The 24,191-nt window shown below is 38.6% G+C and overlaps 1 protein-coding gene across 6 annotated transcripts in view; it reads right to left on the bottom strand.

The window, feature by feature from the left end:
- Positions 1-1,196: 1,196 nt before the first annotated feature.
- ZFP30 (ZFP30 zinc finger protein) overlaps positions 1,197-24,191 on the bottom strand; it is a 29,107-nt gene continuing 6,112 nt past the window's right edge. For 3 of the 6 annotated variants that reach the window (XM_003915448.5, XM_017952908.2, XM_017952906.3), the window contains 4 exons: positions 21,243-21,329; positions 18,038-18,164; positions 16,700-16,798; positions 5,318-9,114 (listed from right to left, as the gene is read on the bottom strand). In XM_003915448.5, the coding sequence (XP_003915497.1) occupies positions 7,790-9,114; positions 16,700-16,798; positions 18,038-18,164; positions 21,243-21,251 (1,560 nt within the window). In that variant the 5' untranslated portion in view covers positions 21,252-21,329 and the 3' untranslated portion in view covers positions 5,318-7,789. Of the gene's footprint in view, positions 1,351-3,920; positions 9,115-15,764; positions 15,877-16,699; positions 16,799-18,037; positions 18,165-21,242; positions 21,330-24,191 lie in introns of those variants that run through there. The other 3 variants (XR_001897944.3, XM_017952909.3, XM_031659507.1) reach the window with 3 other exon arrangements.

Genomic DNA, 24,191 nt, shown 5'->3' with positions numbered 1-24,191 from the left:
TAATTAATTTCAAATATAATGATATAGGTAACTTAAAAGAGAATAGGAAAAAAGATACACCATGTAAATACTAACCAAAAGAAAGCTGAGTGGCATTACTAATATCAGAAAATGCCAGTTTCAAAGAAAATCAGAACAGAGATAATAAACTTATATAAAACTATAAAAAGGGCCTGGTGCAGTCGCTCATGCCTGTAATCTCAGCACTTTGGGAGACTGAGGTGGACGATCACCTGAGGTCAGGAGTTTGAGACCAGCCTGGCCAACATGGCAAAATCCTCTCTCTACTAAAAATACAAAAATTAGCCGGGCGTAGTAGCACACACCTATAATCCCAGCTACTCGGGAGGCTGAGGCAGGAGAATTGCTTGAACACAGACGGCAGAGGTTGCAGTGAGCCCTCAAAAAAAAAACACAAACACACACACACACACACACACAAAACCAAAATTATAAAAAGATCAATTCACCAAGAAAACATAATAATCCTAAATGCTATGCCTCATATATCAAAGTTTCAAAATACATGAAGGAAAAGCTATCAGAAGGGGAAGGAGAAACAGGAAACTCATTATAGTTGAGAACTTTAATACATCTCTCTCAGCAATTGGGAGTGTTCTCAAAATTATAAAGGGCCTGAGTGGGGGGAAAAACACATCTATGGTGCTGTCATGAAAATCTAGCCTTAGGGAAAAGATGAAGCCAACGTTTATTCTTTCTGTGAAACAGCAGGGCTTCTAAGAATCTGTCGTTTTTGGGCCGGGGGCAGTGGCTCACACCTGTAATCCCAGCACTTTGGAAGGCCGAAGTGGGCAGATCACGAGGTCAGGAGATCCGGGCGTGGTGGCTCACGCCTGTAATCCCACCACTTTGGGAGGCCGAAGTGGGTGGATCACGAGGTCAGGAAATCGAGACCATCCTGCCCAACATGGTGAAACCCCATCTCTACTAAAAATACAAAAAAATTAGCCAGGTGTGGTGGCGGGCGCCTGTAGTCCCAGCTACTTGGGAGGCTGAGGCAGGAGAATGGCGTGAACCCGGAAGGTGGAGCTTGCAGTGAGCCGAGATCGTGTCACTGCACTCCAGCCTGGGCCACAGAGCGAGACTCTGTCTCCAAATAAATAAATAAATAAATAAATAAATAAGTCATTTTTCCACAGTGGCCTCTTAAGGAGCACAATAAAGAGAAGAGCCTGTGGTGTGTCTTTTGTTTCATTTAATGAACCCTAATAAAATTCACAGAATACACAGAATTTTCAAGAGAATTGTAGTACTTGATGCACTACAAGCTTGAGCTTACAGGGGCAGAAACAGCACAAAGTGAAGAAGGATCTTTGGATTCGCAAATATCTGCAAGAAAAAAGTATGAGAATAGTACTCAGTCACAAACATGGGCTACTTTTTATGAAGAAAAAAAGAAAAACTCAGCATGACTCAGAAAGCGGAACCAAAAGATCAGATGGTAGGGCAAGAGCCATAGAAAATCATTTCCAGGGAACTCTAATCAAGGAGCTGGTTATCTGTGCCCAGCCAGAATTCAGAATTGCTATGGATTAACAATTTCCTTCAACAGTTTTACCCACCAACTTTTTGAATCTGAATGCTTTTCTATACCTGTTCCACCGCTTGATGTGGGTGTGTCAGGGAACTGTAGATTGAAGTTAGTTCTCAATATTGTGGACTGAGAGGGCTCATACTCAAGGAGTGTATCCCAGGAACTGTATTGAAGGAGGCTTATCCACACCTGCACTTGATTTTTTTCTTTCCAAATTTAATTTTAGGTGCAGGGGGTACATGTGCAGGTGTGTTACATGGGTAAATTGTGTGTTGCAGGGGTTTGGTGCAGATTATTTCATCACCCAGGTAATAAGTGTAGTACCCAAGAGGTAGTTTTTTGACTCTCACCCTCCCATCCTCTACCCTCAAGTAGTCCCTGATATCTATTATTCCCTGCCTTGTGTCCATGTGTACTCAGTGTTTAGCTTCCACTTACAAGTAAGAACATGCTGGTTTTAATTTTCTGTTCCTGTTTTAACTTGCTTAGAATAATGGCCTCCAGCTCCATCCATGTTGCTGCAAAGGAGGATGTTGTTTTTTTATAGCTGTGTAGTATTCCATGTGTATATATATGTGTGTGTATATATATATGCACACACACACACATTTTCTTTATCTAGTTCGATTTGATTTATATAAGGTCCTAAACTTCAAGTTGATGCTGTAATGTGACTTTGGAAGCCTGAAGGAAGTGCATGAGTGTATTTTCATAGGGCAGGATGTGAATGGTGGCCAGGAGGCAAAATGTGGCAGACTGTATTTTTCAAAGATAGATGCAACAATATTTCCCATCCCACATGGTCTTCCACAGTATGTTCTTAGCACTTTCCCTTCAAGAGGTGAACTCAAATTCCCCTTCCTTTGAATTTGGGCTGGATTTAAATCTCACTAGTAACCATTAAAATGCAGAAGTGATGTTGTAATACTTCCAAAGCTAGGTCAGAAAAGGCCAGCTTCCACCTGGTTCTCTTAGAATGTTCCCTCTTGGGATGTTCATCTTGAAATAAACAAACATTCTGTGAAAAATCCGTGACCATGTAGGTGCTCCTGCTGACAGTTCTAGCTTAGATTGGTATTCAAGTCCTCCAAGTCCAAATTTCAAGCATGAGAGAGAAGCAGCCTGGAAGTGGATATTCCAGCCCTACCTGGACTAGTCATTCAAATAACCCCAGCTGAGACTCCAGACATCACGAAGCAGAGAAAAACCATCTCTGCTGTGTTCTGTCTGGATTTTTGATCCACAAAACCTATGAGCATAATCACATGGTTGTCGTATGGCACGAAGTTTTGGGTGGCTTGTTACACAGCAATCATCAGAGCACTTAAATCCTTCTCAAGAAGAACCACTGGAAAGTTAGACCAAAGAATAATAAAATGGTTTTTTAAGAGGGAATTGATGGAACAGATTGTATGGGACACAAACTGATGCAAAATTTCTCTGAACGCATTTTGTTATATGTTTTTAACTTTAAAATCATGAAAATGTTATAGTCTTTAAAAGTAAAATTAAATCAGAAAAATGGCAGTCCTTGAACACTGAAAATAGAAACAAATGAATCTAGCTGCAAATTATGTTGGTTAGAAGTAAGCATTTTCACTCTACATTGTTAGTGAATGATCTGAAGGACAGAGAGTGATGCCAAGAAATCTTCAACTTCATTCAGCATTTATTTTTGGTGGTAATGCTCGTATTCTGTTGTAAGTATTTTATACTGCTTATAAATCACAGCACGCACTTAGCTCATTGTTAAAATCCAATAAGACTTTCGGGGAAAAGCAGAAAATGCAAGAAGAAAATTAAAGTTAAAAATAATGTGGTATTACATTTGAACTGAAAGTATCAATATGAACTCATAGTTTTTATTTTTGTTAAGTTAAAAAAACTTTTTAAGTTAAAAAAACTTTTAATTGAACTATAATAAATGTACAGAAAAGTATACAAATGTACAACTCAATGAATTTTCACAAACTGAATACATCAGAGTAATCAGCACCCAAACCAAGCAACAAAACATTACTAGCATCTACAGAAACCTCCCATTGCTCTTTCCATCACTATCTCTCCTGCCATGTACCCCTACCTACCCCCCTTACCCCCACCAGTATCCTGACTTCTAACTACATTAAAAAGTTCTCAATTTTTGTGTTCTATATAATCGTATAGTATGTCCTCTTTTATGTCTGGCTTCTTTTGCCCAGCATTATACTTTTGAGATTTATCTGTATTGTTGTACGTAGTCATAGATTGTTCATTTTCATTGTAGTATAGTGTTGATTCAGAAATTTTATTTCTGCAGAAAAGCAACAGTTCAATATTCAAAAAGGTGACTTTAGAACATGATGCCACATCCAGGGAAACATACCTCACATCCACCTTCCAACACAACTAACCACCTGGCATGAGGTCTGAACTTTCCACCTTTGCCGTCACCTGTTTCAGTTACAGAAGTTATCTGTTAAAATGGGTTTGTATCCCAAACATACTCACAGGCATTGAGAGTGAAAGTTACATGGTAAAAGGTGCTTCAGATATATTAAGTTAAATAAAATCAATTAAACTCTCATTACTTCATTATTTGGAGAAGCTTACAGTTTTATTTTCTAAAACAATTATTAATTTTAATATGCAATACTTTAATATGCTCATTTAACCACAGAAAGATTTTTTTTTAATGCCATCAAGCACTAGCGTTTCCTGGGAAATGGTTTCAAATGCTATCAAGTTTCATATTCCATTTGAGAAATGGAATATAATGATGTAATACACTGAACATCATAGCTTCCCAATTATAGCAGCAAATACAGTTCACAATGGATGACCGCAGTGAAATCACTGAAGTCCAACTGATGTAATCATTTATAAGAACTCTGTCTTTATTAATTTTGAGAAGGTAATTTTAAGGTGTTGGGTTATACTTTTACATACACAAAATTTATTCCATTCTTAATACATAGAAAGCTAAAGAAGAAAAGACAATCAGCATCAATTGGGATGATACTGGGCCAGAATCATACCTCTTTCACTATCATTACGATGTTCTGAAGGTAGAATGCCTAGAATCTAAATATATAATTAAAGCCAGAGGGATCTGGTCCAAGATATTCCACATAAATGATTTTCTATTCTATATTTAAACCATTGGATATAATTTGCCATAGAAATTAGAATTACTAGATTTCTCTTCATACGGGAAATGTCTAGATTTTGGTTTCCCCAGCCCTCCTCATCTAGTTCATATAATCAGTTTTAGGTTAGTCTTGTAGAATAGTATGTTGGAAAAATTTAGCAATTACCAATTCTTCAAATATTTTACTTGTAAAAAATTAGGTTCTCGGAGTCTCTCTAAGACTACTCTGGCTCGGGAGAGTAGGATTTAAAAAAAAAAAAGTCAGATTCTAAATGTCTTCTTTTAGAAAGCATTATCTTCTAACCGTCTTAATTTTTCCTTTGTTTGTTGGTCTACTCAGGCTTTCTTCAGCATGTGAAGTAAATTTTAGTATATTTTTTCCATAAAATAATTCTGGATTTTCAATATTTTAAAATACATGTATAGTGTGTGTATAAATATATATACCTACACACTATACACATACACATTACATATCTATAGTATAGCAACTTATAACTTTAAAAATCCATAGCTGCCACTTTTACGATTCATATAGCTGTAGCTGTGTAATCTTTCATATTTCTATTCTGTGATCAAGACTGCCAAGGTCTTGATTATATTGGTATCCTTTAAAGAAACACACAAAAACAACCAAGTCTACTTTTTATTATTTATACCAGTGCTGACAATAGAAATATGTGAGCTACAGATATAAAATTTTCCTGTAACACATTTTTTAAAAACAAAAAATATTCATTTTAATGTATTTTATTTGAACCAATATATCTAAAATATTATTTCAGTATGTACTCAATATGAAAAACTGAGATACTTCACTTTTTAAAAACAACTAAGTCTTTAGAATCTTGTGTTTCACATTTACCACCATTTGAATTTGGACTAGCCACATTTCAGTGCTCAGTAACTCAATTTCAAGTGCTCAACAGGTTGCTAGTGACTACCATATATTAGACAGTACAGGTCTAGTCCATTATTTCCCACATTTAGCAGTAGTAATTGCTTTCTTTTACTCATTCTTTAAACATATGAAGTACCGGCCGGGCGCGGTGGCTCACGCCTGTAATCACAGCACTTTGGGAGGCTGAGGCAGGTGGATCACCTGAGGTCACGAGTTGAGACCAGCCTGGCCAACATGGTGAAACCCCATGTTTACTAAAAATACAAAATCAGCCTGGCATGGTGGCAGGCGCCTGTAATCCCAGCTACTCGGAAGGCTGAGGGAGGAGAATGGCTTGAACCCGGAAGACAGAGCTTGCAGTGAGCCGAGATTGTGATTGTAGCACTGCACGCCAGTCTGGGCTACAGAGAGAGACTCCGTCTCAAAAAAAAAAAAAAAAAAAGGTGCATACCATGGGTACTATAATACAGAGATAGAGAGGTGAACTAAATAATGTGGACCCACATTTTAACTCGCATTATCGTTATTATAGTGTAATTAATATTCCAATCCCAATGTGTACAGCTTTGGCAACATCCACAAGTTTTAATATGTACAAAATTTTTTTTTTTTTGAGATGGAGTTTTGCTCTTGTTGCCCAGGCTGGTGTGCAATGGCACGATCTCGGCTCACTGCAACCTCTGCCTCCTGGGTTCAAGTGATTCTCCCGTCTCAGTCTCACGAGTAGCTGGTATTACAGGTGCATGCCACCATGCTCGGCTAATTTTTGTATTTTTAGTGGAGATGAGGTTTTGCCAGGATGGTCAGGCTGGTCTCAAACTCCTGACCTCGTGAGCTGCCCACCTTGGCCTCCCAAAGTGCTGGGATTACAGGCATGAGCCACCACGTCCAGCCAGAAACTTTTTTTAATAATTCATTTTAAACTGGTTATAATTTCATGGATAATCTGATCTTTAAAAGAACATCATGGAAAATTTTAAAAACACAGAAGTAGAGAGAATAGCAAAAACAAATAAAAACCATGTATCCAAGACTTAGGTTACCATCATTTTGCCAAACTTGTTATTCATCCTCATTTTTCTTTTGCATGAACAAAATGACATTCCAGATATATCATCTCCTGTGTATAAACTTCAGAAATTATCTCTAACAAATAGACTTTTACATAACCACAATGCTATTATCACACATAACAAAGTTTCTTAATATTATCTAATATTGTCAATATTCCCATTCTCCCAATTATGTCTTCTTTTACATGTTTGTTCAACTCATGATCTAAGTAAAAACCACTCTTTCATTGCATTTGATTGATGTTGTCTCAAGTCTGTCAATATCTAAGGGTTCCACCTTATTTCTTAAAATGCCATTTTATTGGTTGGGAAACCAGGTGATTCCTCTTGTAGAATTACCCTTATTTTATATTTAATTGCTCCTTTTCATGTCATGTAATTTACTTTTCCATTCCTTGAATTTTCTATAAACTGGGAGTTAGTTCTTGAGGCTTAAATTCAGGTTCAGTATTTTTGGCAAGATGTGTTTATCTTACTGTATCACATTAGGAGGCACATAATTTTTACTGTCTTGCTTTTTGTGAAGATGATCAGTGGGTTCAGATGTTGTCAGTCTCATCTATTCACTGTAAAGTTCACAACCTTTCACTGAATAATCTCAACCTCTACAGAGAATCATGCCTAAATCCATTATTTCATTATGTGTTACACAATAGTTTTTCTAATACAATTTTCTATTATTCTTTCTGCATTCATTAGCCTGGAATTTTCTAATAAAGAAGAACTTTACCTCATTAACTTCTGGTTGCCTTGAAATACAGTTTACACAGGAAATGTAGACTAAATGACTTTCCTTTCATTTGCACATTTTCAGAATGAGGTGGTTCCCTGGCAACCTCCTTGTGTATACTACACAGATGGAAGAATATGGAGATAATAATAGGTAAGATCAAAAGCTTTTCCACATTCAGTACTTTAATAAAGTTCCTTTCTAGGATGAATTTCCTATAACATGGTTTCATAGGTGATGAAAGGCTTCCATATGTTCATTAACGTATTCTTTCCTTTAAATAAAACTTCCTTAGTTGTGAGCATGAAGCAAAAGGGATTCCCACGTTCAAAAACCTTTCCTCTAGAATGTACTTCCTATGCGCAACATAAAATTCACAACGGAAGAGTTCTAATAACTATTAAGTTACATTATGAATTCGCTGATGGTAAGTAAGATGTGAATGTTGTCTAAATGCCTTTTTACATTCCTTACATTTGTAAGGTTTCTCACCAGAATGAATTCTCTGATGTTGAATTAGTGATGAATGAAGTCTAAAGGCCTTTCCACATTCCTTACAGTCATAGGGCTTTTCACCAGTATGAATACTTTGATGTTGAGTAAGTTGTGAAAGCAGTCTAAAAGTCTTCTCACATTCCTTACACTTATAGGGTTTCTCACCAAAATGAATACTCTGATGTTGAGTAAGCTGTGAGAACAGTCTAAATGCCTTCCCACATTCCTTACATTCATAAGGTTTCTCTCCAATGTGAATACCCTGATGTGAAATAAGTTCTGAGTAACGGCGAAAGAACTTCTGACATTCCTTACATTCATAGGGCTTCTCACCAGTATGTATTCTCTGATGGAGAGTCAGATGATAGCCACGACTAAAAGTCTTCCCACATTCCTTACAATCGTAAGGCTTCTCACCAGTGTGAATTCTCTGATGGAGAGTAAGTTGTTGCCGCACTCTAAAGGCCTTTCCACACTCCTTACATTCATAGGGTTTTTCTCCAGTATGAAGTTTGTGATGTATTCGAAGGCCTGTACTACACAGAAAGGCCTGACCACATTCCTTACACTCATAGCACTTCTCAGCAATGTTAACTCTCTGATGTCGAGTAAGGTGTGCATACTGCCTAAAGGCCTTCCCACATTCCTTACATTCATAGGGCTTCTCACCCGTGTGAATCCTTTGATGGAGATTAAGTTGTCCTCTAACTCTAAAGGCTTTCCCACATTCTTTACATTCATACGGTTTCTCACCAATATGAATTCTCTGATGTACTCGAAGGTCTGAGCCACATGTGAAGATCTTTCCACATTTTTTACATTCATAGAGTTTGTCAGAAGTATGAATTCTCTGATGTCGACTGAGGTGGGCACACTGTCTAAAGGCTTTTCCACATTCTTTACATTCATAGGGTTTCTCACCAGTATGAATTCTTTGATGGAAAGTAAGTTGTTGTCGTACTCTAAAAGCCTTCCCACATTCCCCACATTCGTAGGGTTTCTCTCTGTTATGACTCTTCTGATATAGAGGAAGAGATGTGAGTTTTCTGTAGGTAGGCGTTTTTCCAGAAGTGGTTTTTGTCACTTGCCTGAAACACACTTCATGAGGACTTTCTTGTCCTTCAAGTCCACAGCTTTTAATTCTTTCCATTACCTTCCACTGAGATAAGTTCATTTCATAAATATCCTTTTCTTGAAATAACTTTTTAGTGTCATATCTGGATTCCAAATCTGAAAGAAAACAAGACCAAAACATATTTTCCTGTTCTACACAAAATAAACAAAAAACTTTATGATAGAAATCAATGACACCCACAAAAAAGAAAAGAAAGCCCAACTGAAGTAAATGGGCTCAAAATCTCTAAAACAGGTAACTTTAAAAAAGCTAAAAGGAAATATGAAAATGATGAGTTAAGACCAGATTATTTGGGTGCAGATCAAAGTTTGAGACTCTGCAATTAAATTTTTTAAATTTCTCTTTTCAATTAGAATAAAGAGCAAATACTTTATCAGGAGTAACATGGACTCTGTTAACCACAAGGTATCAACTCAAGCCACTGACCCCTTTGTTGTCCATGTCCCTATCACACTTGCCTCCTTTCTGCTCCTAGAATGTGTCGCAATCTTTCTTTTTTATTTTTGAGACAGAGTCTCTGTTGCTCAGGTTGGAGTGCAGCGGCATGATGTCGGCTCACTGTAACCTCTGACTCCCGGGTTCAAGCAGTTCTCCTGCCTCAGCCTCCCTAGTAGCCGGAATTACAGGAGTGCGCCACCACGCTTGGCTAACTTTTGTATTTTCAGTAGAGACGGGGTTTCACCATGCTGGCCAGGCTGGTCTCGAACTCCTGACCTCAAGTGACCCGCCTGCCTCGGTCTCCCAAAGTGTTGGGATAACAGGCATGAGCCACTGCATCTGGCCCAATCTTTCCACTTCTTGGAGCTTTTCACTGGCTATTAAATCTCCCAGGAATCCTGACTTGGGTTTGCATGGTTGGGTTTCTTTCATACATCAGATTTCATTCTAAAAATCAGAAAAACGATCCCTGCTAACTTCATGTAATATATATCCTTTGTTTTCTATACCAGTCACTTCTTTTCTTCTTTCTCTTTTTTTGAGACGGAGTCTCACTCTGTCACCCAGGCTGGAGTGCAGTGGTGCGATCTCGGCTCACTGCAATCTCCGCCTCCTGGATTCACGCCATTCTCCTGCCTCAGTCTCCCGAGTAGCTGGGACTACAGGTGCCTGCCACCATGCCCGGCTAATTTTTGGTATTTTAGTATAGATGGGGTTTCACTGTGTTAGCCAGGATGGTCTCGATCTCCTGACCTTGTGATCCACTCGCCTCGGCCTCCCAAAGTGCTGGGATTACAGGCACGAGCCACCGTGCCCGGCCTCTTTTTTCTTTTTCTAAGACAGAGTTTCGCTGTTGTTGCCCAGGCTAGAGTGCAATGGCGCAATCTCGGCTCACTGCAACCTCTGCCTCCCAGGTTCAAGTGATTCTCCTGCCTCAGCCTCCCAAGTAGGTAGGATTACAGGCGCCTGCCACCACTGTATTTTAGTACAGACGGGATTTCACCATCTTGGCCAGGCTGGTCTTGAACTCCTGACCTCGTGATCCGCCTGCCTCAGCCTCCCAAAGTGCCGGGATTATAAGCGTCAGCCACCGCGCCCAGCCTACTTCTTTCCTTTTTTTTTTTTTTTTTGGAGAGAGTCTCACTGTGTTGCCCAAGCTGAAGTGCAGTGGGGCATGATCTCGGTTCAGTGCAATCTCTGCCCCAGGGTTCAAGCAATTCTTGTGTCTCAGCCTCCCAAGTAACTGGGATTACGAGCACCCGCCACCACACCTGGCTAATTTTTGTATTTTTAGTGGAAACTGAGTTTCACAATTTGGCCAAGCTGATCTCAAACTCCTGTCCTCAAGTGATCTGCCAGCCTCAGGTTCCCAAAGTGCTGGGATTACAGGTGCGAGCCACCATGCCTGGCTACTTATTTCTTAACACTTTTCTCAATTGTGTTGTTATTCATTAATTTCCCCACTTATTATTATCTTTATTTTCTTATCTTAAACTTCCCCAAGGGCAGAAACAATTTTTCACTCACCAGTGAATAACAAATCCACAGTACATGTTAACTATGAATTAAATTCTCATAATTAGTCAGCAATTATGGCATATGATATCCTGCCTCCAATCTTAAACCTTACTACACTGATTAAACATTCTTTTTATCACTTCCTACAGAGATGGGAAACAAGCACATCTAAGCTATCTCAGTAAGTATATAAATGGAAAATAGTGATTTCTTTACACTTGATCATCTTCCAATTTGCCTCTTCATGTACACTTGCAGGTATCTCCACTGCAGTTCAACTCCTACTTTGCATAGTCATAGGTGAGCTTTGCCCCCATTCACGACCAAGGTAATGAGAGGCTCTAAATATTTATCTTCACTTGAGTTTACATAATGTGCACATCTATGTTACAGGTTCCCCATATCTTACCAGAAGTCCCCATAATGCCATCTGGGTACTTCCTAGAGAATATTTCAGTGATTTTCCAGGTGTAACAACAGGTTTATGCTATGGTAAAAGGCTAGTAAAATTCTGAGCAAAGAGATGTTTTTTGCAAATGTGCACGTTCTCAAAATCTTTGCAATAGGAATTCAATACTCTTTAAAAAGGAAAAGGTATTTTAAATAATGTTGCTTTAGGGTTAGGATTAGAGTTAGGGTTAAAGCAACATTATTTGCAATCTACCCAAAGTGGAAAGAATCCAAGTATTCATCAATGGAAGAACAGCTAATAAATGATGGCATATTAATACATCACAATACCATACAGCAACGAGAATTAACAATCTACAACTACATGCAAGATTAGCAAGGGCTAATCTCACAAACATAATGGTGAGTAAACAAAACTAGACATAGAACAATATATACTGTACAATTCCATTTTTATAAAGTTTAAAAATGATAATTAATAATCTATAGTGGTGTCAGGACAGTGGTTAGCCTCGGTGGGGAGGAATGACTGAAAGAAGTCAGGAAGGGCTTCTGGTATCCCAGAAAGTTCTATTTCTGAATCTGTGTACTAATTAGATGGGTGTGGTCACTGTGCCAATTCACTAATTATCTGTATATTTTTGTGTGTATTTATATTTCAATAAGTTTACTTTAAAAAAGTATACACTAGGGCCGGGCACGGTGGCTCAAGCCTGTAATCCCAGCACTTTGGGAGGCCAAAACGGGCGGATCACGAGGTCAGGAGATCGAGATCATCCTGGCTAACACGGTGAAACCCCGTCTCTACTAAAAATACAAAAAACTAGCCGGGCGAGGTGGCGGGCGCCTGTAGTCTCAGCTACTCCAGAAGCTGAGGCAGGAGAATGGCATAAACCCAGGAGGCGGAGCTTGCAGTGAGCTGAGATCCGGCCACTGCACTCCAGCCCGGGCTACAGGGCAAGACTCCGTCTCAAAAAAAAAAAAAAAAAAAGTATACACTAAAAAGATACTAAAGGGCAACAATAATTTAAATACTGTGGGTAAAATGTGACCAGGGACAGGTAAATGAATGGAACAGAAAATACTGTTATATAATCTGTGTTTCTCTCACTCTCTTTGTCTCTCTCTTTCTCTGTCTCCCCACCCAGAAAAAGCAATACAAAACTACGGCAATTGTCTAGGATTTTGGGGATAAAGTTCATTTATGGCCTCAATAAGACAAATAAGATATAAGTGATATTAATAGAAGCATCATAATTAATGGTAGTAAATAAGTAGTTATGAAGGTAATACAAAGGTTAAGAAATAAGATGCTCATTTCAAAGGATTTACCTGCAAATTAAAAATAAAACCAGTAATCTATAAAAGGAAAGCCAGTCAAAAATCAAATTAAAGGCTAAAACATTCATAAGAAAGTGAGAAAGTGTTACTGTTCACAGCATTAAAGTCCACACAAACTGGGCACCATGGCTCGTGCCTGTAATCCCCAACTACTTGGGGAGGCTGCAGTTGGGGGATCACTTGGGGTGGAAGGATTATTTGAGGCCAGGAGGTCCAGACCAGCCTGGCCAACGTAATGAGACCCCAATCTCGAAAAATTTAAAACAAGAAATTTAAGCCCATACAAATTGGCATAAGAAACAATAAACAATGGAAACAGTAATGGAATACAGGAAGCGAGGAGACAATGCACAAAGTAAATATAAGCATAAACAAATTAGGACAAAATGTCTGTATTCACTAATAACCAAATTAGAACAGGTTGTAAAATTTGTTCTGTAAAATTTGAAGGTTTTCATTAAAAAAAAAATATTGCCAATGTTGATAAAGTGAACTTGAAATTGTCATATATGGCTTCCTACTTAAGTGACAAGCCAGATCAAGATCTTGGCATTTTGAACATTCTCAATTAGGAGGGTATTCTATAATATACACAGCTGAGCTGTATGTCACCAAAGAGTCAGCCACGTTCGTTCCCAAATTTGCCTATTCCAGTTCTTACTGCTGCAAGCAACTAAAATTATTAATGTTTAAACACAATTATTTCTATGAAAACTAAGTTGGATGTTTTGAAGTATTGGCTATACATGCACATTGCATTTTTATCAACGTAGGCATGGGTGAGAAACATAATAAAAGACAGAAAACATAAAAATTCAAGGATTCTGCCCTCAGATTGCTTCACAAGTATCTTTACATTCCTGCTCTACTTCAAAGAAGTTGAAACTGGAAAGAATAGCCTATGTTTCATATGTACTTTGATCAAGACAGAATGGGCTAGACCTACACTGAAACAAAATGCTGGGCCAAACATCAAAATATTGGACTATGAGAGACAATTTTAATGTTCTACCTCCTAAAACATGTATGTAAAATATTTTAATGCTAATATTAAATTAAAATTATTTATTATATAATATATAATTTATATTAATTAATATATTAATGTTAATTAATTAATAAAATTAACAAGCCAAATACTAGTTTGGATTCCACTGAATCAGAGTTTATTCTAGTAAACACTGCTAATGTGAAAAAATATTAGTCCATCTTAGATCAAAATGAAGGAAGTATTTCCATTTGCGGGGCATCAGCTTTAAATAAAAAGAAAATAGGAGCAGGGCGTGGTGGCTCACTGTAATACCAGCACTTTGGCAGGCCAAAGCAAAAAGACTGCATGAACCCAGGAGTTTGAGACCAGTCTGGGCAACATGGTTTTCCATCTCAAAAAAATTAAATAAAGTAAAATAAAATAATAAAATAAAATAGGGAGCAAATTATCTTGTCATATAATTATCCCCGGAGGTATGCTGTTTCCTGAGGTACAATGTCTCCCCCATCCCTTTTTTTCTGGCTGATACAAGATTATACAGGACACAGAATATTTATGGCAAAGACAGTTCTAATTATATTAACATCAGAGATCTGAAAATGTTAAAACCCTATCACCAAGAAATTGTACTTCTGAAAATTAACACTGATCTAATACTGCATAATCCTGATCTAATACTGCATAATCCATACTGAATTCCAATGAAATACTGAATAAGCCTCAGGTTCAGATGATAATCTTACTGCCATTTCACCAAGGAACCAGAAACAACTGAAAGAAAAATATGTATTCTCCTCTTCACCACATTCTCCAATCAATCTATGTCTGAATTCTTACCATATATGTGGTTTTCCTTCATCAATCGGTTCCACTCCTTCCCATCTACTGAAGGTCACTGCCTACAAAACTACCCTCTCTCTCTACTTCATCAATATTCCTCTCTTCGAAATCATTCTCATAGCCTATAAACATGTTAAATATTTCACATAATAATTTCACATCATAAAATATATTCCCTGTACTCTGTGTGTCTGCTTCTCTTTATGACAAAATTCACCCAAAGAATAGTTTAACCTTATTTTCACCATTGCCTCACCACCATTTTCTTTTTGTCTCTCAATAAATAACTCTAAAGCAAACAAACAAATGAAAAACCTTTATAACAGAGCATTTCTAACATATCAAAAAGTAGACAGAACAGCATAATAATCTCCATGTATCCAGCACCAACCATTAACCCCATGCCCAATCTTGGCCTATGAACCCCCCAATCTACTTCCTTCCTATTATTTGAAGCAAATCTTGGATATTACATTGTTTCATGTGTACAAAATATGCATCTCAAAAAGCACTTTTATACAAAACCACAATACCATTATCCAAACCTTAAAAACGAGTTATTAAATATCATCAAACATCAGTGCCCACACTTCCATCTGGCTGATAAAATTTTTTTTTTTTTTTTTGATACGGAGTCTCACTCTGTTGCCCAGGCTGGAGTGCAGTGGCACGATCTCGGCTCACTGCACACTCTCCCTCCCGGGTTTACGCCATTCTCCTGCCTCAGCCTCCCAAGTAGCTGGGACTACAGGTGCCCGCCACCTCGCCTGGCTAGTTTTTCGTATTTTTTTAGTAGAGATGGGGTTTCACCGTGTTAGCCAGGATAGTCTCGATCTCCTGACCTCGTGATCCACCCGTCTCGGCCTCCCAAAGTGCTGGGATTACAGGCGCTCTGAGCCACCACGCCCGGCCCTGGCTGATAAAATTTTAAACAACCTAAAAAGAATAACTCATCCAAAGTTCACAGAATACAATTGTTACATGTCTTTTACATCTCTTTTAATGTATAGATTTTCCTATCATTTTTTGATTTCCCTTGTAATTTGTTTGTTGAAGAACCTGTTTTTGGTCCTATAGTTTCCCATATTCTGAATTTTGCTCACTACGTTCCCAAGGTGTAGAACATAGTCCTCTATCTTCTTCCCATAAGTTGGGAATTGGCTTTAGATGCTTGACAAGACTTAGGACCTTTGTTGGCAAAGTTACCTCATAGGTGATATTGTGCTCTTTCATCAGGAGAAACAACGTCTGATTGTCTCTATTTCTTTGATGCTATCAGCACTGATGTTCAATATCTAAATCCAGTAGTTCTTCTGGGCTGCAAAATGGTAATATTCTAATTCTATCATTTCCTCTTCATTTATTCACTGAATACTTTCATTAAGAGAAACATACCTCCACCTACTACCTATTCGTACAATTGTTATAAGGCAGGATAAATGCCTCTTTTCCTTTAAATTTATGCTTTTTAAATGTTAGTTTCCTAGTAACTTCCAATGATGAATAATTTGCTGTTAGCATCATTAAGAATTTATAAAATTAAGTGTATTTTATGCATTGCAATACATTGTAGTCATTATAGTAATGACGTTCAAATAGTCCCATCTTTGGACAACTGGAGCCTCTTCAAATTGGCTCTTCTTCCCTGACCACCCCATCTAAAATTACTCCATTCACTCATTATGATTCTCCATATCCTTACCTTACTCACTTTTCTTCATAATACCTAATTACTTCAGGATATTTTAGTAATCCATTTACTGATTTACTTGTTTACTGCCTGACTCCCCACTACAATTTAAACTCCATGAACAGAGGGCAATGAAAAAATGTATACATAAAAGTCAAAACACAAAAGATGAGCTAGAAAGGGATTAGATCCAAAATACAGGTAAAATGGAATCACGAGGGAAGAAAGCTTTCCCCTATAAGAAAAGGGAGGGAAACAAGACAGAAAAGAAACAAGTGATAAGTGGAAGTATGGATGAAATTTCTTTGGTGGCTCATGCTGAGAATATCTAAATTTTCTTCCCAAGATTCAGGTCTCTTCTTCACAATTGACATCTAAGGGGTGTGTCTCCTCCTCAACCAGGAGGTCTGGCCATGCCATAACGGCTGACCTCTGCCTGATCAGCACTTACCTAGAGTCCATCTTCTTTTCTCATCCCTCACAACCATCCAGGGCTCTTTCCCTTGTTCCAATAGGGTGATCACATCTGGCTTAGAAATGGAACATCCTGCTTAAAAATAAATAATAGAATATAATAAATAATTTATTTAAGACTTCAAAACAAAGATGACTATCAAGATTGAAAAACATTCATAGCACAGTTACTTTAGGATCACAAGGAAAAACAAGAACAGAGAAGTAGGGACCTGGTCTTATACTTAATTTAAACTTACACAGGCTCTGTCTCAAGAGAAAAGAATAGTTGAAAGCAATGGTTTCAAATCCTGCCTCTCTTTCCCATGTCAGTAGAGCAAATAATTCAATCTCTCTGCACCTCAGTTTTCTCAGATGTGAAAAGCAGATAACAGTAATGTGTATACATAGCATTGCTGTGAGATTTGATTTAATGTAAGTGTTTAGATGAGTATCTGGTACATGTTAACCATTATATATGTTCATGAGGTACTACATTTGCTATTTTTTGATATTAATTTGTTAATAGAAAAATAAGTTTCTTGCCAGGATATGCATACAATATTAAATTCAAATTCATGTATTTTAAACTTAATCAGAAAGTAGTTAAAGTATGTCTGTTGTAGGAAACTGAATACTGTCCACTTGAGTTTTAACAAACTCTCGATTCAACCCAGCATCACATACACTATAAAAGCTGTTTTAATAGCTATGTAGAGCCAGACACCTCTGTCTTCCTATTTTCACTGTAAATGAGTCACAAATAACATGGACTATCCATAGCAGTATGAAATCCAATTTCTTTGACAATGGTTTTGCCATGAGTGTCTAAGAATTTATATCCAGCTGTCATTAAAGACCGGTAATAACAGAAAAGTCAAAGAAAAATGTAAAGGTCAATGAATAGGAAAAGATGAAGGTGCTTAATAGTGGTAGCTACTGTCAAACCACAAAGCAGACAGCTAGTTTTTAGAAAGACAGTCTAGACGCGGCGGCTCATGCCTGTAATCCCAGCACTTTGGGAGGCCCAGGCGGGCAGATCACGAGGTCAAGAGATCAAGACCATCCTGGCCAACATGGTGAAACCCTGTCTCTACTTAAAATACAAAAATTAGCTTGGTGTGGTGGCACGCGCCTGTAGTCCCAGCTACTTGGGAGGCTGAGGCAGGAGAATTGCTGGAACCCAGGAGATAGAGGTTGCAGTGAGCCAAGATTGCGCCACTGCACTCCAGCCTGGTAACCAAGCGAGACTCTGTCTTAGAAAAAAAAAAAAGACAGCCCAGAAATTCAGTCCTGTGAATTTCTAAATTATTTGACACAGATATGCTATGCTTACCCAGTGACACCAAGTTGCTATAGTTCTCTAATATCACATCTCTGTACAAATTCCTCTGATATGAGTTCAGGCATTCCCACTCTTCCTGAGAAAAGTCTACAGCCACATCTCTGAACATCACCAAATCCTGAAATGATAACCGCATGTATTATTTGTAAGATAAATGAAAACATTTTGAAGATGGAAGAAGGTATCTGGATGTAGTGGCTCAACGCCTGTAATTCCAGCTTTGGGAGCCTGAAGCAGGAGGACTGCTTGAGGCCAGGAGTTCAAGACCAGCCTAGACAACATACCAAGACCTTGTCTCTTAAAAAAAAGGCTGGGCGCGGTGGCTCACACCTGTAATCCCAGCACTCTGGGAGGCCGAAGCGGGCGGATCATGAAGTCAGTAGATCGAGACCATCCTGGCTAAGACGGTGAAACCCCGTCTCTACTAAAAATACAAAAAAATTAGCCAGGCATGGTGGTGGGCACCTGTAGTCCCAGCTACTCAGGAGGCTGAGGCAGGAGAATGGAGTGAACCTGGGAGATGGAGCTCGCAGTGAGCCGAGATCATGCCACTGTACTTCAGCCTGGGTGACAGAGCAACAGAGCAAGACTCCGTCTCCACAAAAAAAAAAAAAAAAAGTGGAAGAAAGGTTTGATGGGTTTTGATGATAAATGTTCACTTCATACATCAAATGAATAGACTGGTGCTGGAAGCCTGTGATGTGGGAAGGTGGCAATAAAGATGTGAGTGTGACTGCAGCAGAATATATGTTCTTGAGGATTTCTATAAACAAAAGACCAGGGTTTGGCAACATTTTCTGTAAAGGGCCAATATTTAAGGCTTTGTATACCACATATGGTCTCTGTTCCACATTCTTTTTTTTTTTTGTAACAATTATTTCAAAATTTAATTAGCTTGCAGGCTGTTCCGAAACAAGCTGCAGCTTGTGGGCCAAATTTGCAGTGTATCTAGTTGCCCACCACTGCTATGGCCAAAACTTCCTATGTACTATGGAATAGGAGATAATTTTATTTATTTCCAGACATATTCAGGTAATTATCAGAATTTCTCAATTAACTGAAATAGGTTCATAGGAACAGTACTTGCAAAGGACCTAAAACATTCTCAATAAGTGGGATTTACTCTATCTTCTTTTCCTTTAAAGATTAAAACAATAATAATTATTGATGGGATTCTCCCCAAAAAATGAACTGTAAAATCTCTATTTTTAAAAAGTATATTTTGCATAAAACTTAAAACTTTCTTCCAGATATAACTTTATTATAATGTATCATTAGCATTTTTATCATAACAGATCCTTTATTTAATATTTATAGTTTACTACATGATACAGTACTTCCCCCTTACTCGTAGTTTTGCCTTCCTCAATTTCAGTTACCCACAGTCAACTACGGTCCAAAAATATTAGATGGGAAAATTCCAGAAATAAACAATTTATAAGTTTTCAACTCCATGCCACTCTCAGTAACATGATGAAATCTCACACTAACCACTCTGCCCACCTCGGATGTGATATGCTTTGTCCAGCATATCAACATTGTATATACTACCTGATTATCAGATCAAAACAACATCATATATATAGGGTTCCATACTATCTGAGGTTTTCGGCATCCACTGGGGGTCTTGGAATGTATCCCCCTTGGGTAAGGAGGGACTGCTGTACGCCATCTGATGGATATGTTACACTTAATAGTGATTATATTTAGATATAGGTATATTTTTAATATATTAAATTATATTTAGAATTTACATTACAAAAAATCTCTAAAGCTTCTGCAACGTCCAATAATCTAGTTCAGCAATATGTGGATATTGAGCACTTGAATGGGACTAGTCCAAACCCACATGTGCTGTAAATGTCAAATATATACCAGATACCAGATAGTGAAGACTTTAGAAGGGAAATAACAAGGTAAAACATATTGATGATTTATATGTATTTTTTATTTTATCTTGGTTTTGAGGCAGGGTCTCATTCTGTCACCCAGGTTGGAATGGCGTGGCACAATCACAGCCCATTTATTGATTACAGCTCACTGCAGCCTCGAACTCCTGGGTTCAAGCAATTCTCCTACCTCAGCTTCCCAAATTGCTGAGACCACAGGCATATGCCACCATGTCTGGCTAATTTTTTTTTTGGTGGTGGCGGTTGTTTTTTAGAGATGGGATCTCATTAAGTTGCTCAGGCTTATCTCAAACTCCTGGGCTCAAGCAGTCCTCCTGCCTCAGCCTTCCAATTCCAAAGTGCTGAGATTACAGGCATGAACCACCACTGTCAGGGCCTGACCATGACTTTTATATTGAATACACTTTGAAATAATATTTTGGCCATATTGGGTTAAATGAAAGACATTAAAATCAATTGCATGTGTTTCTTTTTCCTTTTTTTTATGTGACTACTAAAGTATTTAAAATATTTACTAAAATATGTGGCCTTGCATACCATTCTATACTTTCAAAATTTGACTACTAGAAAATTTTAAATTACATATGTAGCTTGAATTACAATTATTTTAGACAGCGCTATTTTAATCCTGAGAATTTCAGATACAATGCCCACTTCTAGGAACTTCATTTCTGCCCCATTTCTGCTCTAGACAGATGATGAGCACACAGGAGATGCTGAATGATTTGGTCAATGCACACATGGATACTGATACAATTTGGCTGTGTCCCCACCCAAATCTCATCTTGAATTGTAGCTCCCATAATTCCCATGTGTTGTGGGAGAGACCCAGTGTGAGATAATTGAATCACGGGGGCCACTCCCCTTATACTGTTTTCGTGGCAGTAAGTCTCACAGGATCTAATGATTTTATAAGGGGTTTCCCTTTTCTCTTGGCATTCATTCACTCTTTGCCTGTCACCATGTAAGACACGCCTTTCGCCTTCCGCCATGACTGTGAGGCCTCCCCAGCTATGTGGAACTGAGTCCATGGTCTTTTTCTTTATAAATTACCCAGTCTCAGGAATGTCTTTATCAGCAGTGTGAAAATGGACTACTAAAGATACGCATGGAGAAGATGGAGGCACGTAGGAATCTGGCTGGCTCCATCCCTTGCTGGAATGGGGAAAACTGGGGAGCAGCTGTTGAATGGGGCTCTGTTAGAAAGTTGCCAAATAACAAATGAGAATGTTCACATAACCTGAAAAAAATGACAGAATTCCAAGTAGAGAGAAATTCCAACTTACACGAGCCATGATTTTAGAATTGCAAGAACCGGGTCAATTTTTCTCAAGGTTCATTTACTTCAGAAGCAGGGTCCACAGATGCCAGAGCTGGAGAAAGAACGCGTAAAATCATGAGAACAGAACTGCCTCACAGTTTCCAAATTTAAAAAACCGATACTATTACTCCATTCCTATATGCAACTCCCACCCCCAACATACAGACAAGTTTTGATAAGTAAGAGGTAGTTCAGACAAAGATGTCCTCCCCAAAACCACAGCGAAATCAGCTCAGCTGCACAAGGAATTGCAGAGCAGAGACTCTGCAGCATCAAAGCGTATGTCTAGACACGTCAGCAGGAGGGCTGCCAGTTGGTCCCCAGCTCCGACCCCAGGGCAGGCTGGTTTGGACCACAGAATGGGTTGCGCAGACCTGTCCTGAACAGATCCTCCTCCCTCCATCCCCACCTTCCCAGCTGAAAAGGGGTTACACCATCTAAACCAAAACTCTCTTTCTTGGCCTTAGGAATCTGGCTGGCCTCCCCAAACACGAAGACAGAATATAGCATAGACAAGAATTGCCCAAACTTTGCTCAAATTGGAATCACCTGGATATCTTTAAACTATACTGTTGCCTGGCTCCCACCTTTAAACACACTGATTTAATTAGTGTGACGTGCGATTTAGGATTTTTTTAATTACCTCTTCCTCCCATGGGTGTTTCTAATGGGCAGCAAAGTTTGGTAGTCAAACTTGAGTATGCATCAGAATCACCCAGAGGGCTTGTTAAAACACAACTTGCTAGGTCTCACTGCTAGAGTTTGGCATTCAGTAGGTTTGGGATTGGACTTGAGAATTTGCATTTCTAAAAAGTTTCCAGGTGATGCTGCTGCTGCTGGTCCAGATGCCACACTTTGAGAACCACAGGTATAAAACACCTGTAGAAACGCTATATAGCAGCCTTGATTATGGCAAAACCACAGGTGCATATTGGGATCCCTTCCCCAAGGCTTAACTCAGAGCTCTCTGCTCCTTGTTTTCCTATTCAGGATCAATATTGCCTGCATGATCTCAATTACCAAGCAATCTTTCTTGGTACTCAGACTTAAAGAAGTAAATTTATGAAACCTGAGCATGGATAATGTTCTAGAAGGTAGAAACAGGCTGGGTGCAGTGGCTCATGCATGTAGTCCCAGCACTTTGGGAGGCCCAGATGGGAGGATTGTTTGATGCCAGGAATTGAAAACCAGCCTGGGCAACATAGTAAGAGTCTGTCTCTGACAAAAAAAATTTTTTTAATTAGCTGGGTGTGTTGGCACCTGCCTGTATCCCTAGCTACTTGGGAGGCTGAGGCAAGAGAACTGCTTGAGCCCAGGAATTCAGGGCTGCAGTGAGCTATGATCTTTCCACCGCACTCCAGCCTGGGTGACAGAGTAAGACCTTGAACAAAATAGGAAAAGGAAAAAGAAAGAACCTATCAGCTTATCAGTTAAAATATAATAGTAACTAGAGAGCATATTGAAGGAACTGTATTGGCAGATTTGAAAAAGTTATGACACCTCATAATTACTAAGCTGTTAGGGAAATGGATACTCAATGATATGATGTAGAAAGAATGAAATAATTTGTGGATAGAAAGTGTTTAAAATGGGACCAAAAAAGCTGGAAAGAACCTAAATATCCTTCAGCAATGTTAAATAAATTACCATGCATTTACACAATGGAAAATTAAACAGCCGAGTGCAGTGGCTCATGCCTGTAATCCCAGAACTCTGGGAGGTCAAGGCAGGTAACCGCTTAGTAAGTCCAGGAGTTCAAGACCAGCCTGGCCAACATGGCAAAACTCCATCTCTACAAAAAATTAGCCGGGCATGGTGGTGCAAACCTGTGGTCTCAGCTCCCTGGGAGACTAAGGTGAGAGGATCACCTGAGCCCAGGAGGTTGAGGCTGCAATGAACCATGTTCATGCCACTGAACTCCAGCCTGGGCAGCAGAGCGATACCCTGTTTTGTTTTGTTTTGTTTAAAAAAAAAGAAAGAAAAGAAAAATAAACACCCATTAAAAATGAAGATAAAATTCATATTTGATGTCATGGGAAGACAGCCACTACATATTGTTGGGGGAAGAAGACAGGTTAGAAAATATGATTGTAATGTAACTGTCTTTTGGCAGGTAAACTATGTATACATGCATATATGCATATATGTATATGCATGTGTATATACGCATATATGTATATGCATGTGTATAAAAAGATCTGTGAATTGGAATAAAATTTTATTGTTACCTCTACTTGATGGTATCCCAGTCCTAGATGATAATTATTTGTTCTTCCCTGGAGTCTTCACAATTTTTTTAAGGCAGGATTTTGCTCTGTCACCCAGGCTAAAGTGCAATCTCGGATCTCAGCTCACTGCAGCCTCCACTTCCAGGGCTCAAGCGATCCTCCTACCTCAGCCTCTGGAGTAGCTGGGACTAAAGGCACATGCCACCACCCTGGCTAATTTTTGTATTTTTTGCCAGTCTATGTTGCCTAGCCTGTTCTCAAACTCCTGGACTCAAGTGATCCACCTGCCTCCACCTCTCAAAGTACTGGGATTACAGGCTTGAGCTACTGCACCTGGCCTGAATTTTTTGATTAAAAATTTGTATTGCTTATACCTGAACAATAATTCAAAACAGCTATGCAAGGAATATCACAAAAAGCTCCAACAGTTCCATCCCTGCTACTATGCCCCTATCTTCCAAATCTAGAGGCAACAATTTTTACCTCTATTAACTGTTCCTTTTGGTATTTAAACTCCATACATTTAAAAACCATGCTAATATTTTTACTTCTGAATTTTTAGTTGTAATCATTATATATTCCCTTACTACTATGGCAGGCACAGTTTTAGCTATCTTTTACCTACGCATCTCCCACCCACATATGCACAGTTACAGTCCCTTTGTCCTTTCAATATGTTTTTTTTT

Source organism: Papio anubis, chromosome 20 (assembly GCF_008728515.1).
Source record: "Papio anubis isolate 15944 chromosome 20, Panubis1.0, whole genome shotgun sequence".
NCBI lineage: Eukaryota > Metazoa > Chordata > Mammalia > Primates > Cercopithecidae > Papio > Papio anubis.
The sequence above is the reverse complement of the archived record's forward strand: the minus strand, read 5'-3'. Positions and strand labels throughout refer to the sequence as shown.